This window comes from Ovis aries, chromosome 3 (genome assembly GCF_016772045.2).
Source record: "Ovis aries strain OAR_USU_Benz2616 breed Rambouillet chromosome 3, ARS-UI_Ramb_v3.0, whole genome shotgun sequence".
NCBI classification, from domain to species: domain Eukaryota; kingdom Metazoa; phylum Chordata; class Mammalia; order Artiodactyla; family Bovidae; genus Ovis; species Ovis aries.
In genome coordinates this window covers 2,575,270-2,591,590 of record NC_056056.1, presented here as the reverse complement: position 1 = coordinate 2,591,590, position 16,321 = coordinate 2,575,270, and the positions used below count along the sequence as shown (strand labels likewise).

Sequence of the window (16,321 nt, the reverse complement as noted above, 5' to 3'; positions counted from 1 at the left end):
GCAGGCTCTGGTGACCTTGGCTGAGTCTTGGGTCTGGCTTGGCTGCTGGCGGGGGGCTCCCCCACCGGGAGTACTCCCCACTCCCTCCTCTCATTTATTGGTATAAATAGGGTGAACACAGCTCGCCCTCAATCGCTTCCTGTTCCCAGAAGCGGGGTGGGTGTAGGAGGCAGAGTCCATGCAGGGTCCTGTGCCCTGGCCGGTGGGCGTCCAGCACGTCCCCTGTGGTGTCCATAGGCCTCACAGGTGCAGCTTCCTGTCCTGGTCCCCACGCGGCCACCAGGTGATGGGAGCAGCCGGACAGGGGCGGCGGCGTCCCTGTGCAGAGCCAGTCCACCAGCACTGGCCCCGTTTATCCTCAGCACGAGGTCTCCTAGCGAGGCCTTGTCCCTGGCCCAAGGCCATGTGACGGTTGCCTCTGCTGGCAGGTCCGGCGGGTGAGTGTGTGACAACGCTCGACGGCGGTGCTGCCTGCCCGGGGCTGCCCGGGGCCGGCACGTGTTCCGGGGGCTGTCAGGCCTCTGGGCTGCCCCCCTGTGCCTGGGCTGCCGGTGGTGGGTTGCTGCTGCCTCCTGGGTGCAGGGTGCAGCTTCGGGGCCAGAGCCCAGCTCCACCGCCCTCTCTGGTGGGGCCCTCTCCGGCGGGGCCGCTCCCTAGCGCAGGAAGGACCTCCTCCCGGTGCGGAAGAAGGACTCGATCTGCTCCAGCGACCGGCCCTTGGTCTCGGGCACACAGCAGCCAGTGAAGGCCAGGTTCACCAGACACACGGCGGCGAAGAAGAAGAAGGGGGCCTGCAGGCCGAAGGCGTTCTAGGGGGAAGAGTGCACGGGTCACGGGGAGCCCAGCACCAGCTTCTGGCCCGGCTCGTGCCAGCCAGCCAGGGGCGGGGGCAGAGGTCCATCGCATCACCCGGTCAGATACCCGGGGGCTCCCCACCATCGGCAGGATATCCAGCCACTTTAGCAGGGCGTTCGAGGGCCCCCAGGGCTGCAGGCAGCCCTCCTCTGGTGCTGGGCCCTGGGACTGACCACCTCCTCTGAGCTGGAGCCCACCCTGGCCCCAGACACCAGCCTCTCTCTCCCAGGTCCCAACGCCCACCTTAACTCGCAGCCTTCCCACGCGCCTGCATGCAGCAGGCTCACCACCACGCGTGGCCTGGGACAGGCTCCTGCTCTGCCCACAACACCCCCTCTCCACCATCACTCTGCCTTCTCCTGGCACCAGCTGTGGGTGCCCCCGCCCTGCCCTGATGCACTGACTGCTCCAGGACAGGCCCTGCCCAAGCTGTCCGCATCAGGTCCTCCCGCCCGGGGACTGGGGACTCTGGTTGGCTCCAAGGCCCGCTGGGAATCTGAGCCAAGAGTCAAGTTAGGATGGGGAAGCGCTTGGCTGAGAGACCCAAGTTGCCCACCGGAGGGAGGACCGTGCTCACTGCCTGGGAGGGTGCGGCAGGGCAGGCAGGCCTGGCTCTGTGGTTTCACCTCGGTCTGGGGGTCAGTTGCCTGACTCCCCCCAACAGTTCCCTGAGCCGAGTGTTTGCTGAACTGAAAGAGCCTTCGTCACGCTGTCACGTGGCAGTCCCTGGCCTGGTGTGAAGGGAGCATGTGCTGAGGCCGAGGGGACACACGGAGACGCCTTCTCATGGGCCCCCGGCACTGGCCAGAGGGGCCTGCGGGCCGAGCACTCACCGTCACCAGCAGGAAGGACTTGGTGAGGGCAAAGGCGGTGAGCCAGCTGACCAGCACGCAGAGCCCCGAGGCCACGCCACGGGCCCGCAGGGGCAGGATCTCCGACATGAGGAGCCAGGTGATGGGGCCCCAGCCCATGGCGTAGCCTGCCAGGGGTGAGGGGCAAAAGGGTGTGCTCAGACCCCGTTCAGGGGCCGGGGGAGGCCTCGGTGTCTCCCTGGAGCAGCTGGGAGACCCTCCCCAACCACCGAGACGGCAGCGCCCCAGCCCATCCGAACATGACGCTGGCCCGCCCCCCACCCTTCCACGGGCACCCTACCCATGATGAAGAGCATGGTGGCCAGCAGGGGCACCAGGGTGAGGTAGCTGGTGGGCGTGGCCAGGGGCTGCTCCGTGCCCGCCAGGGCCGCGCGCTCCAGGCCCACGGTGCTGTTGGGGGCCAGAGACTTCGGACCAAAATGCACGTACAGCCCCAGGGTCAGGTTGGCAGCAAACATGCCGGCGGCTGTGGACAGACCAGCGGCCCTCGGGGGGCCGGGACCCCGTGAGCCCGAGCCCCTCGGCACCCTGCGCCCTGTGCCGCCCGCTCCCACCCCGCTGGCATCTGGGTTGCCACACCCAGCGTGCGAGTTCACTCCCGCGAGCCCCAGCCGGCCTTTCTGGACGTCCGGCCCTGCGCCAGGTGCTGGGCAGACTGAACCCACCCGGCAGGGCAGCTGTGACCCAGGCCTGCGAGTGCGGCAGCTGAAGGAGCAAAGGGAGGACACGCAGGCGACCGCCCGCACTCACCCGAGACGAAGAGCAGGACCTTGCGGCCGGCCAAGTCCATAGTGAGGGCGGCGATCAGCACGGACAGGAGCCTCACGGCGCCCACGATGGCGGCGTCATCCTTGGGGGGCTGTGAGGAGGGGGCCCTGAGGCCAAGCCACCCTAGCCTGTTGGGCCTCTCCCCCACCCCCGAGGCTCTGCAGGGTCAGGCCCCGGGCTCAGCGGCTTTCTGCCAGTCATCCAGCCCAGCCCGCGGGGCCTCGCTGGCAGGGGGCACAACCGTCATGCCCACCAGTAAGCCCAGGGCTGGCACTGGATCCTGGCACCACTGCCCCTAATCTTCACATCTCATCTCATCTCTGAGCCCAGGACAGGCGGGTGAAGGCCTGCTGGCTATTATCTCCAGTTGGCAGAGGAGGAAGCTGAGGTTTTGGCAGGGGGGCAGGGGGGACTGACTTCCTCAGCGAGTGACAGATGCCCGGAACCTGGGATCTGTGGCTCCCACGGGGTCAGTTCTTCTAGAAGTCTGGTCTCCCTTGTAATTCCGAGTATCTTGCTTACAACATGGAAGCCTTACAAACATTACTCAGGACAAGCGGGCGCACAGAAATAGTTATGAGACGTGGGTGCGCCCGAGGCCCCGGACAGGGCAGGCGCTCAGCAGGCACGGCCTCCTTGGGCCCGGGGGCAGAGGGGCGGGGGCACGCTCTCACCAGCAGGACGGCGGTGCTGTCAAAGATGGACTGCAGGTAGACAAGGATGGGCGTGATGCCCGTCAGCTGCTGCAGGAAGCGCATCAGCAAGGCGATGACGATGGGGCGGTACATGTGGGGGTCCCGGGCCTCGGCCCACGACAGGGGGCTGCTCTGCAGACACGAGGCTGCCGCTGCGGGGGGCTGTGCCAGGCCCTCCGGCTGGAGCCACCCTGGCCTGGGCTGCCTGGGGCTAGGTAGGAGGCTCCCTTCTTCCCTCTTCCAGGAAAGGTCCCTGTCACTGGGGCAGCCCTAGCTGTGGGGACCCCCAAGGGACCCAGGCTCCCGGGTCAGTGGGTGGGCTGAGGCAGACCCCCTGCTTGACAACATGGCCGGGTCCCCGGGCATCCATGGTGCGGCGCATACACACCCTGGGCCAGACCCCGAGAGGTCGTGCCCCCACCCCCTGCTCCTGGAGGTGGGAACTGCTCTCATCCCCACTTCCCAGGAAAAGCAACCGAGGCTCATGCCATCGGCGTGAAAGGCCTGTGTCCCACAGCGCTGCAGGACACCCACCCTGCACACACCTGTCTCTGGACAGTGTCCTGGATCTGCTCGAACTCCCAGCGGGTGTCGGCATCGGCCCCTCGCAGCCAGGCCAGCGCCTGCAGCGCCTCTGTGTCCCTGCCCTTGGAGAGCAGGAAGCGAGGGGAGTTGGGCATACAGCTGAGCAGCAGGACCATGACGAGCACTGGCCCCTCCCCGGCCACGGCCAGCCAGCGCCAGGGCAGCAGCAGGCCTGCGGACAGGAGCTGTGAGGGGCTGGGGCGGGGCTGGACACAACCCCTCCCATCGGGGGGCCTCTGAGCAGCCTCACTTGGCTTCAAGGGTTAGTCCCAGGGCCGCCTCCTACAGGAAGCCTACCCTGGTTGCTCCAAGCCGGGCTGCACTCTGATCAAAGGGCCCAGGTCCTTGGAGGGCCCCAAGGGTCACAGCAGGGTGATGGAGGAGTAGCCTGAGCAGCAAGGCCCTGGGGGCCTCTACCAGCAAACACTGACCACCCCCCGCAAGCCGGCCGCACTCCAATCACTTTTCACCCATCCAAGTATAAACCAGGCCCGACCCTGCTTGGCTTCTGAAATCTGACAAGATCGGGCGCATTCTGGGTGTTATGGCCATAGACCTGATCACTTCAATCTATGGACTTCCCACCTAAGACTATTTGCCAGAAATCATTCTGCTATTAAGACAGTTTACAAGACTGCCAGCCTAAGGGAACCCTCACGGCCCAGTTAGGGGTGGGGCCTCGTGACCAGAGAGGGGTAGGGAACTGCCTGGAGGCGTGCGGCACAATGGCAGCCACCACCCCTGGCTTCCCGGCAGCGGGTTCATTCGTGGGCAGGTTTGTCCCTTCCTCTCTTGGGTCGGGCTTCCCCGGGTGGCTCAGACAGTAAAAACGTCTACCTACAATGCAGGAGACCTGGGTTTGATCCCTGGGTCTGGAAGATTCCCTGGAGAAGGGAATAGCAACCCACCCCAATATTCTTGCCTGGAGAATCCCATGGACGGAGGAGCCAAGTGGACTCCAGTCCATGGGGCCCCAAAGAGTGGGACCCGGTTAAGTGACTCACGCTTTGGCTTGTGCCTTCCGGCCCCTGCTGCTCAGCGGCCCCGTCCCCTTACCCCCCAGCCTGCACGCAGGAGGTGTTTTGCGTGCCTCTGGATGATACTTGCCAAGGGCATAGAGGGACAGTGACCCGAACACCGCCATGAGCTGGGGCGTGGCACCCAGGGCCCCGCGCACGCTGGGGGGAGCAATCTCAGACACGTACACCTGCAAGACACAGCCCACCCGGCCTCTGCTGAGCACATGTGCCGGCCCGGCTAGGATGAACAGGGTGGCCCAGTGAGCCCCGGGAAGCAAGGGAGTGGGGGCTTCCATGGGTTCTCGCCCTGGTCGTGATCTCAGCAGGACCTCAGCTGCCTGAACAGTCAAGTGGGCAGAACCACTCAGCCCTGACAGGGTGGAGGCCCGAGGGCCCCCAGACTCTGGCCTCCGCTCCCCTGAGCTAGGGCTTCGTGCCCAGCTGGGCCTGCCCAGCCCTGACGTGGGATCGATGGGTAACATGCTGGGTCCCAGGAGGGGTGCAGGGCAGGGACTTCCTTTTCCTCCCTGTTACGTTGCTCAATGTGGATTTTCTCTGATTGAGCAACGAGTCTGCCAGGCCTCAAGACAGGAAGTTTGGGGAGTCCAGACTGGGGGCAACTTGGGGCATGGTGTCACATTTCCCCCATGTTAGCTGCCCTGGGGGTGCTGAGCTGAGGCTCCCTGGCAAACATATCCCCCTGGATTGTGGGGGGGAGCCTCCAAAGCCAGGAGCCCTCAGCTCATGGTGATCAGTGCAAATACTGAGGCAGTGAAGGGACCAGGCTGGGCAGTCCTGGCCTTACCGGGATGCAGGCAGCTGTGAGCCCCCCTGCGAAGCCCGTCAGCATCCTTCCCAGAAGCAGCATCCAGAGGCCGTGGGCGCCCGCCATCAGCGCATAGCCGGCTGCTGAGGGCACAGCTGAGAACATGATGCTGAGCTTCCGGCCCAGGAGGTCATTGAGGACCATGGCACTGAGTCCCCCGGCGGCCGCACCGAGGGTGAACACGGACTGCAGAGGAGGGTGCGGGGCAGGCATGTCTGGGCGCTCTGGGCACCCAGCACCCCCACCCCGACCCCATCAGAGCCTAGAGACACCTGCTCTCCCAGGCTGTCCCGGGAGCCTGGGCTGCAGGACTGGGGCTGTGGATGATAGTGAGCCTCCTGTCCCCAGAGGGGTACAAGCAGCACACTGACAGCTGTTTGTGAGGGAAGCCACAACAGGTGTCTGCCATGGTTCTATCCAGCTGGATGTTTAAACGCCTAGTACTGTCATATAGCAGAGAGGAGGGTTCTGTGACTTGAAGCCCTTGGGATTCTAAGGTTTGGGGTTCTCGGACTCCCTGCTGAGCACACAGGGAGTTGGACCCAGTTAGCAACCTGGGCATCCTACTGAGCCTGAGCCTCAGTTTCTGCAGCTACATCATGGGGAGAGCAGTGGCACCCACTTCACAGGGTTGGCCCCGGAGTGAACAAGCTCTCGTGGGAAGTGCCAAGCAGGGGCCCGGCACAGCCTAGGTGCAGAGCGCGTGTTGGGTGTTATTATCTTAGCTAATATGCTGAGGTTGCAAATCCAAGGCTACTAAGACAGCAGTTCTAGGCACTTGGGAGTCCGAGGACCCATGCTCTTCCTACCCACATGCCCACCATCTCTCCTGGCACCCTTGTGGCCCAGCAGTGCTCTTCCCATCAGTACCAGAGTGTCCTGCCTCCCCTTGTCCAGGGAGGTGCCTGCTCTGCTGTGGGGGGCAGTCTGGGGAACCCTCAGCCCCGCTGGGTAGAGATCTTAAGGGACACCTCCCCACCTGCTCCTTCCCACGCCTTCTCCATCAGCTTTCACTTCCCGCTTTCATTTCGGAGGCACTGTCTGGCCTCACTACCCCCCACCCCTACTGCCGACCTGGGGTGGATGGGGGAGGGGCAGACCAGGGCCCTGGAGGGGGTCCTGTGGCTTTGCTTGGGGAAGGGGGCTGGTTTCCTAGTTGGGGACAGAGTGCAGTGGGTCCCCGGTCCCTCTGCCCTGTCCCTTAGCTCAGAGCATGGCACTTACCCCGAACCAGGATGCCTGGGTTTTGGTCAGATTCAGGTCTGGATCCAAGGACTGCTCCAGGGCGGGGATGACGGGGGACGTGTAGACCAGGGCGTACCCGAAGCTGAAATTGCCCAGCACAGCAGCGAAGGTAGCCAGGAACACTCTCTTGTTCTGCAGGACCCTGGTGTGTGTGGGGGCGGTGCAGCGCTGTCAGGATCTTTGAGTCCCCCCACTTCTAACTGCTGCCTGGCCTGAGCACAATGGATGCCTGCTCAGAGGGCAGTGCTGGGGACAGCTGGGTCAAGAGCTGGTCAGACTGGCACCTCCCGGGCCTGAGCACCAGCTTCCTGGGGAAGCCCCCGGGGCATGAGGACAGCTCATTGCTGGGGCTGGGACACGGGTGCAGGGCGCTGTTCCCAGAACAGGAGCCCTGGCGTCTGCCCCCAGCTTTGCCACGCAAGAAGGCTTGCTGCTTGACTTTAGGCAAACCCCTCACCTTCCCTGGGCATCCATGGTCCTGTCTCTGCCAGCTGGGGGCTGGCCTAGTACTCGGGGGGGACCCGGACTAGCGTGTCTGAACGAGGCGGTCCCTTGGGGGCCACTCCCAGACAGTCAGTGGAGGCCCAAGGTCGGGGAGCCAGGTGCCCACTGGAGGTTACCAGGCCATCCGCATCCTCCACCCGCAGACCCTACGCCAAACGACTCTCACCCGACCCGCGTCCTCTCCCCTGGTGACGGGGGCGGCTTCTCGGGGAAGGTGTCATAGTCCCGGCCTTCGGCTCCCAGCAGCGGCTCCTGCATGACCGGCTCCTCCCGCCCGGGCGCGCCGCGAGTGGCCGGGGCGGCTCTGTCCAGAGGCGCGTCGGGCCGCAGCGGATGGAAGCATCCGGCGGAGCCCGGAGCTCCGCCCCCCGGCCGCGATTGGCTGCGGGGCGGCCCTGCCGAGCGGGCGTCGGCCAATGGGGCGGCCGCGAGTGGTGCGGATGCTGAGGATGCTGGCGCGGAGCTGGGTGGGGCGGCCGGGCTTTCCCCGGGAGCCGACTCGCGTCCCGGCCGGAGTAACCGGAACCGGGAGGCAGGGTTTTCCCTGGACGCCGCAGGCCCCTCGTGCGCCCTTGGAGGCAGCAGGGCTCGCTAGGCAGATAGGAGCCCTTCACGTGGGGAGACTCTTGGAAGTCGTGCGGGGCCTGGTGCAGGCTGGGTACCAGCCCTGGGGGCGTAGACCGCATCCCTGCATCCCACCCGGGGCCCAGTTGGTATAAGCTGGGGGAAGCTGAAACCCAGAGAGGGGCCGCAAGGCGTCAGGGTCACCCAGGGGATATTTGTGCCCCTTCGAAGGAAGGCCGTGGGCTCCGCCTTGCGCTCCACGCCCTCTCCCTGCCACAATGCGTCTGGAGTCACCGCAGTCCCCTAACGCGGTGAGACCTGGCAGGCTCGCCAGATCCAGGGGCCCCTCAGCCAGGGTGTGTGGCATGAAGGCAGGAGGGGGTGGCGGTTCCTGTGGGCGAGACTTGTATATTTTCCTATTTCTGACTGGGGGAGTAACCTGGGCTTGTAGCAAATCATCCAGGTAATAAGATACAATTTACAAATAGGAAAAGCAGAAACTGAAAATTCCCTGGAAGTCCAACCTAAAAAAACTCCCCAACCAACCAAATAAAAAACCCAACCCAACCCACACACGAACGCACACACCACAGAACAATGACAAAAAATACTGAGTCACTAGTGCCAACTCTCCCTTTGGACTTTTTCAGAGAGGAGAGAGGAAGATGGATCAGACCCTATTGTACTGAATGGACGTCCACGTATATTTCAAAACCGATCCTTCCTTGTTGAGCATTTGGATTATTTCCAAATTGTATCTGTCAAAATAGCAAAGAGTTTTAAGAAGTTGTTACAATTCTCTTTTATACTCATCGAAGTAGATATAACCATATATATTAGAATAGACAAAGCAGAGACGTGGGAAAACCACGCGCTCTGCCAACAGCCTCAGCTTCCCCTCTTTTCTCCACGTACCTGTTTGCATATTTGCACACTGGATGTGCATCAGATCGTGTGGCACTTCACGCTTTTAAGCACTTTCTTCTTGCTATCAGGGACATAGTCTTTGGACTCAGCACATCCAGTAAGTGGTGACTCCAGCTACAATGCTGCGTGGTCCTCATGACCGTAGTTTGGAAATTGAGATAGAAGACATTGACTCTGAGCAGGACCCGATGGGGCTTTCCCGGGACAGAACATCACCTGCCTTTTGTCTATAGAAAAACGTTAGCCATAGAATGAATTCATCCAGAGAAAGGGGAAAAAATGCAGAAGCAAAGAAAAGCAAACAGGGAAAATAATAAAGTTTAGTCATTAAACAAAGTCAAGGACCTCTTAGTTCCTCCTCAAAGGCTATAGATAATACTCTGAGTCATCTCCTGTGAGCTGTTGGCTGATTCTGAAACCCCCATCAGGTGGAAGGAGTTAACTCCTTGATGACCAGACCGTAGCCACGACAGGAGGTGCTGCAGGCCTCAAAGAAATGGACCCAAGCCAATCACGGAACTGAAAATTAACTGTACTTAAGATGACGCCGATGAGACCACTGTGTGACCAATTTGATTGGTGGACCTGACTGTGCTGTTTTGGTATGTGGCCCCCTCCCTCCACCTAAGGCACTTCAGTTGTGTCCGAACCTTTGTGACCTTATGGGCTATAACCTGCCAGGCTTCTCTGTCCATTGGATTCTCCAGGCAAGAATGCTGGAGTGGCGACGTGTGTCTGGTATGCCTCCTCCACTGGCAGGCCAGTTCTCTACCACCTGGGCTTCCCTCATAGCTCAGAGGGTACAGAATCCACTTGCAATTCAGGAGACCTGAGTTTGATCCCTGGGTTGGGAAGATCCCCTGGAGGAGGGCATGGCAACCCACTCCAGTATTCTTGCCTGGAGGACCCCCATGGACAGAGGAGCCTGGTGGGCTGAGTCCATTGGGCCGCAAAGAGTCAGACAGGACTGAGTGACTAACCACAACGCGGCCCAGCCCTTGGGAAGCCCTCTGTCACCTGTGAAAATCCCGAAATCCCCCGAGCAGCGAGCGGAGTTGGCTTTTGGACCCGAGTCGGCCTTCTCCCCCAGGTTGCTGGCCTCCTATACAAAGCAAGCTTTCCTTTCCTACCAACACTTGTTCCTTGAGTACTGGATTGCAAGCTTCAAGCAGCCAAATCTAAGCCCAGTAGCAACATGTCAGACGTACGGCACAATGAGTAAACTTCTGTGTGCCCCCCAGGAATTGCAGCTCAGATCACGAAAGAGGCTTCTGGGACCTCCTTGGTGGTCCAGTGGCTGAGACTCTGAGCTCCTAATGCAGGAGGCCCAGGTTCGATCCCTGGTTGGGGGACTAGATCCCACATGCTTCAACGAAGATTGAAGATCCTGCATGCGGCAACTAAGACCCGGCACAGCCAAATAAATACATATTAAAAAAGAAGATTCTGATCACCTCCAGAGAGCACCAGGCACCTCTTTCCAGTCACGTGGGCCCTCCTGAGGTCCCGTCACTGACTTCTGTCCTTGTGGATTGGATTGCCCTACTCTTGAAACTCTTGAATGGACTCCTGCTCTTGTTTTTGGCTCTTCCCCATCCCCCCAGTTTTTTCCCATTAAAATTTTTTTTTTTTTCTATGTGGGATTTTCCCGGATCAGGGATTGAGCCCATGTTTCCTGCACTGGCGGGTGGGTTCTTAACCAGTGGACCACCAGGGAAGTCCCCAGGTGGTTGTTGTTGTTGTTTTCTTTTAAAGTCAGCTTTATTGAGGGACAATCTACACACACAGGAAAATGAACTCACTTTAAGTGTGCAGGTCGATGAGTGTTGACAACTGTATCACCCCCTGGCCCCCAATCGAGACAGAGAACCACCCTCCAGAATCCCCCTTCCCAGTCAGTATGCCTCCCCCACCCCTAAGCAGCTGCTGGTCGTCCGTCTCCGACTGTCGACTGCACTCACCTTTCCTAGAGCTTCACAGAAAGAGACCTGGAGGGCACGTGCTTCCTTTCTGGCTTCCTTTAAGCGGTGCGTCTGCGAGACTCATCTGTGCTGTGTTCTCTAGTGGCTTACTCTGCTTGTTGCTGTGTGTGTGAGCACCACTCTTTTACGGGTGGTTGGGTTTCACGGGGCTCAGGGCAAGTCACCCTAAAATATGCAAAGTGGCCGGCTGATTACTCTGAATTTAGGCTACTTGAGGAAAGCAGTGGATGCTGAAGGAGGCCCTGCCCCTACTCTCTGTCCCTGTGAAAGAAGGGAATGAATTTCCTGTGGGGAAGCTAGCCTTCTTGCACCAGGAGGCAGAGAGTCAGGCTCATCCCCAGAGATGGGGAAATCAGGGCACCAAGACTGGTAACAAACCCGCCCAGTTTCTTCACTAACTGGTACCCAAGACTAAGTGTCTTTGTCTTGTCAGTTCTTGACAGATTTGTTGTTTCTTTGTCTAAAAAACATAAAGGCTTCTTGCCTTCGGTCATTTCTTTGGGTTCTATGTCTACGAGAGCACTGTATGTGTGAAATTCAATTCGTTTAGTTTTCCTCCTGATCTGTCTTGTGTCCATTCAATTATCAGACCAGCTGAAATAATGAAGAAGGGCAGGAGGAGGGGTTCCCCTCCTGGACAGGCCATTTTCAGTTTGGGGCTAAAGGATAAATCTTGTATGACTCTCCTTGTTCACAGCCCCTTCTTATGGGGTTTCTAAGGTTATCAAGTGGATGAAGCTGGAATTGCTCATGAATCTTTTTTTCGTGGGCATTGAGAAATCTGTATGCAGGTCAGGAAGCAGCAGTTAGAACTGGACATGGAACAACAGACTGGTTCCAAATAGGAAAAGGAGTACATCAAGGCTGTATACTGTCACCCTGCTTATTTAACTTATATGTAGAGTACATCATGAGAAACGCTGGGCTGGAAGAAACACAAGCTGGAATCGAGATTGCCGGGAAAATATCAATAACCTCAGATATGCAGATAACACCACCCTTATGGCAGAAAGTGAAGAGGAACTAAAAAGCCTCTTGAAAGTGAAAGTGGAGAGTGAAAAAGTTGGCCTAAAGCTCAACATTCAGAAAACTAAGATCATGGCATCTGGTCCCATCTACTTCATGGGAAATAGATGGGGAAACAGTGGAAACAGTGTCAGACTTTATTTTTTTGGGCTCCAGAATCACTGCAGATGGTGACTGCAGCCATGAAATTAAAAGACGCTTACTCCTTGAAAGAAAAATTATGACCAACCTAGATAGTATATTCAAAAGCAGAGACATTACTTTGCCAACTAAGATCCCTCTAGTCAAGGCTATGGTTTTTCCTGTGGTCATGTATGGATGTGAGAGTTGGACTGTGAAGAAGGCTGAGCGCCGAAGAATTGATGCTTTTGAACTGTGGTGTTGGAGAAGACTCTTGAGAGTCCCTTGGACTGCAAGGAGATCCAACCAGTCCATTCTGAAGGAGATCGGCCCTGGGATTTCTTTGGAAGGAATGATGCTAAAGCTGAAACTCCAGTACTTTGGCCACCTCATGCGAAGAGTTGACTCATTGGAAAAGACTCTGATGCTGGGAGGGATTGGGGGCAGGATGAGATGGCTGGATGGCATCACGGACTCGATGGACGTGAGTCTGAGTGAACTCCGGGAGATGGTGATGGACAGGGAGGCCTCGCATGCTGCGATTCATGGGGTCGCAAAGAGTCGGACACGACTGAGTGACTGAACTGAACTGAACTGAAGGTTATTTCACACCTTTTTGCTTTTTGTCCCCCCAAACTAATATGCTTATAAAAATATTTATTTGTTTGAACGCACTGGATCTTAATTCTGGCAGGTGGGAGCTATCTCCCTGGCCCGGGTTCCAGCCCAGGCCCCCTGCCCTGGGAAAATGGAGTCTTAGCTACTGGACCAACAGGGAAGCCCTTACCTTTTCTGCTTTTAAAATTAGCGACGGGATGAGCGCCTCTGCCGGTAAGGGGTAACTTCCTTCAGCAAAGATCACTTCTCTGGTCCTCCGGCCTCCGAACCCTCCCACTTGGGTCTGCCCCAGACGGGCTGCTCCAGAACCTGGCCCTGGCGCTGGGGTGGGCCTATACCCCTCTTCCACCGCTCCCCCCCCCCCCCCCGCCCACCTGGCACAGCATGGGCACACAGCCAGTGCCTAGAAGCCCCTTGCCGACTGGAATTGAGTCTGCCCCTTGTCCTTGGAGGAGGAAGTGGTTACCCACTCCAGTATTCCTGCCTGGAGAATCCCATGGATGGAGGAGCCTGGCGGGGAGTCCACGGGGTCGCAGAGTCGGAAGGACCTCCTCTTCCCTCAGCCCCCACGAGGAAGCCTCAGCTGAGAGGAAGCAGAAAGTGCTGTCTGGGGAAAGAGGCACCTGGCTCCGCAGGGCCTGGGAGGGCCCTGGACACACCTACCTGGCGGTGGGGGGGCTCACACCCGCCTCCAGCTATAGCCACGCCCTGGGGGAAGCCCCAGAGGGGTTGGTTTCCTTAGAGGAGAGGCGGCCGCTGAGGTGACCATTCAGGCCACCACCCACTGGCCCTTGTCCCTGGGGAACATGGCAGCTCTGGGGCAGGCTTCTCCCAGGACGCGGGAGCCCCGATGGCTGGAAGGTAACTGTCCTGCAGAACAGCGGGGCTGGGGGTTTGGGAGGGGCTGGGCAGAGACGCTGGGCAGAGACACCCCGTGTCTCCTGGACCTTGCTGGCTGATCGAGGGCCTGGGGCTTCACAAGCGACCAGCCTAGTCCAAACCTGGTCCTCCCCATGCGGGAGGCTGAGGGTGGCGTCTCAGGCCACCACGACCCCCTCTGCCAGGCTCGGGCTTCTTGGGAATCCTGCTCCGGGGGCGCTTCCGGGAGCGAGCCTCGCTTTTCTCATCTGTCCGGTGGACAGCCGGTGCCCCCGGCCTCGCTGCCGTGCGGGCGGAGAGCAGCTGGCAGTCTTGCTGCGAACCCCATTGCAGTGTGAGGAGGGCCTTCCAGACGCGTCCACTGGCTTCCAGTTGCCCAGGAAACTAACCGAGCTGCATTCCAGACTCCCTGGCACAGGGGGAAAGGTCTTCGGGGAAGGGAGCAGTGGGGCTGAACCTGACCTCTGGCCCCGTCATTGAGAGGGGGAAGGTGGGAGCTTGGCGGGGCCAACGGTGGCCCCCGGGGCTGTCGCGTCTGGTCCTTGCCCTCCCTCTGTGGTCCTCCGCGTCCCCATTTCACAGAGGAAAACAGTGAGGCTCAGGGAGTCACTGCCCGGTGGCACCTCTCGGCCCCTGGCTCCTGCCGTGATGGGGGGACGGATGGGAGGGGCGGTGGGTGTGAGGTGGGCCCCTCCCAGAGGAAGTCCTGTCTCTCATCTCCTCCTCACAGATGGGCCAGCCCGGGCCCCCTGGGGAGAGAGTCTCGAACACCCAGCTATCTGGTGCCCGGGCCGCCCCGCACCGTGCCCCGGCTGACGTCATTCCCGGCCCTGAGGACTCGGACCTGGTGCCCTCTCTGACCCTGGCTGCAGCCCTGGTCCTCTTGTTCCTCCTGCTCTCCGTCTGGCTGGTATGGGACAGCGCCCCCCGAGACTCCCGCTGACGTGGGTTCCCGAGCCAGGGTCAGGGTGTCCCTGGGCCGGGCATGGCACAGCCTCCCAGCTGTGCCCTGGGCCAAACCCTGCACCCAGCGCTCCGCCCTTGCCTGTGGCAACCCCAGTGGGACCCCAGGAGGCCCCCAAGGGCCCCCAGCTACTGGATCCCTGGAGTGCAGGAACCCCGATGAGTCCTGGACTCGGCTGCAGAAGGCCACTGCTGCAGCCTCACCCCTGGGGGTGACTGCGGAAGATGGACTACGAGGTCCGGGACGGCTGCGAGTGCTCAGGCCGACCGGGCTCAAAACCGGCTCATCCTGGCTTGCTGCAGGCCACGGCTGGCTGCGCCCCCACCCCCCTCCCGCCCCCGGCCCTGCATCCTGAGTGCAGCCAGTGAAGCCAGGCGACCCCTGGGTGTCTGTGGAGTGGGTTAGGTCGAGCTGGGAGACGAGAGTTGCAGCTCAGGCTCTGTCCACGCTGGCCCGTTCCAGGGTGGAAAAGGCGCTGCCCCAGCCCAAACCTCAGCTCCCCAGTCATCCAGTGAGGGTGGCATTCCCTGCCCCTGGGCACTGTCAGGAGGGCCCACCGGGAGGGAGGAATTCTGTGGCCCTCCGCAGCTGACAGTCTCCCTCCGGGTGTCGCCCTCTCCTACCTCCTGGGACCCAGAGGACCCCGGGAGGAAGCCCCATGCCCTCCCCGGCGCTGAGGCGGGTCCAAGGCGGGATGCGCTGGTCTTGGCCGCCACCTGGTGGCTAAAGTTGAGAATCACGCCATTTGCTTTGAGAGCCCTCTGGGGTTTCCATCAGGGCCTGGGAACTGAAGGTGTTTTATTTTTAAAAATTTGAGACTGTGGACAAGCATACATACCTCTCGTTACCCAGAGGGAACCTCTTTTGCCATTTTCTATTTGCGTTCTTTTCCTGTTTCCGAATCTATGATCTGAAACAGCATCGGGAAGGAGGCAGAGGGGGTGGGGAAGAATTGTGCCTAAGGTGGGGGGGTGGAGGGGGTGGCAGGGGCGGGAAGGGGGCGTCTGCCCAGGGTCACGGGGCCTTTCTGCCCCACAGCGGTCCTCCCTGGGCCTTGGTGGGGAAGATGTGCATTTCTGGGGATGGGTGGGCCGTGGCGACCTTCAGGTCAGGGCTGGAGGCCCTGGGATCCTCCCGACTCTCACTGAGCAAGCACTTGTCAGGACCCCTCCTGAGGCAGAATCCTCCATTCTCCAGGGAGAAGCGGCCTCTCCGGACCTTGCCCAAGGCCTCAGCCTTGCCCGCTGCCCCGTGCAGGGTGAGGGCAGATTGTGAGCAGCCTCCTGTTTGCATTTCTGTCCAGCGCCCCAGAAAAGGCCCCAGAAAATGCCGCGTGGCTTCATTGGGGTGTCAGCGGCTGCAGCATGGCCTCCGGCCCACCCCTGTGGTTCTTCCAGGCCACGGAACCCCCTCTGCACTCCCAGCCCCCAACCCAAGGCTGGCACGGGGTCTGTCCGAAGCTGGTCCAGAAAGGAACTGCGCCTGTGAGGGAAGCGTTGCTCTGTGCGATTCAGTGACCCATTTCAGAAACACTGTGGTTCCCTTTGGGGTTTTTGCTGCTCCGTCTCCCTCTCTCCAATGGTGCTGGTGCAGCCAGATGCCTGAAATTGGGGAAGTCTGGGCTTTTGGCGGGCTGGACGTTGCCAAGGGTGAGAGGAAGGGCCAGGCTGGGGCTGGAGGCCTGCTCCTGGAACAAACCCTTTGGCAGAGAAGGATCTGGGAGCTGGCAGCTTGTGTGTGACTATGTATGTGTACATGTGTGTCTGCATGTATACATCTGTGCCCCCGGGCTGCAAACGTGTGCGCCGCCCATGTACACGCACATCGCACACGTGAACCTATGGACTCCCGCCTCCGCACACATGCTCGTGT

General features: G+C 60.3%; 1 protein-coding gene across 5 annotated transcripts; it reads right to left on the bottom strand.

The window, feature by feature from the left end:
• Nucleotides 1-38: 38 nt before the first annotated feature.
• Nucleotides 39-7,675, bottom strand: SLC2A6 (solute carrier family 2 member 6). 5 transcript variants are annotated; one of them, XM_042248007.1, is made up of 10 exons: nucleotides 7,536-7,675; nucleotides 6,845-7,007; nucleotides 5,600-5,806; nucleotides 4,883-4,982; nucleotides 3,736-3,947; nucleotides 3,170-3,352; nucleotides 2,478-2,586; nucleotides 2,008-2,193; nucleotides 1,689-1,834; nucleotides 39-809 (listed from the first exon to the last, which is right to left on the bottom strand). In XM_042248007.1, exons 1-10 carry the CDS (start codon nucleotides 7,625-7,627, stop codon nucleotides 654-656), a joined length of 1,554 nt encoding a protein of 517 aa, XP_042103941.1. In that variant the 5' UTR covers nucleotides 7,628-7,675; the 3' UTR covers nucleotides 39-653. The 5 variants fall into 5 exon arrangements, with proteins under 5 accessions (XP_042103941.1, XP_027821935.1, XP_042103942.1 ...); XM_027966134.2 differs by having other exon boundaries at nucleotides 3,170-3,322; XM_042248008.1 differs by having other exon boundaries at nucleotides 3,170-3,238.
• Nucleotides 7,676-16,321: the final 8,646 nt, after the last annotated feature.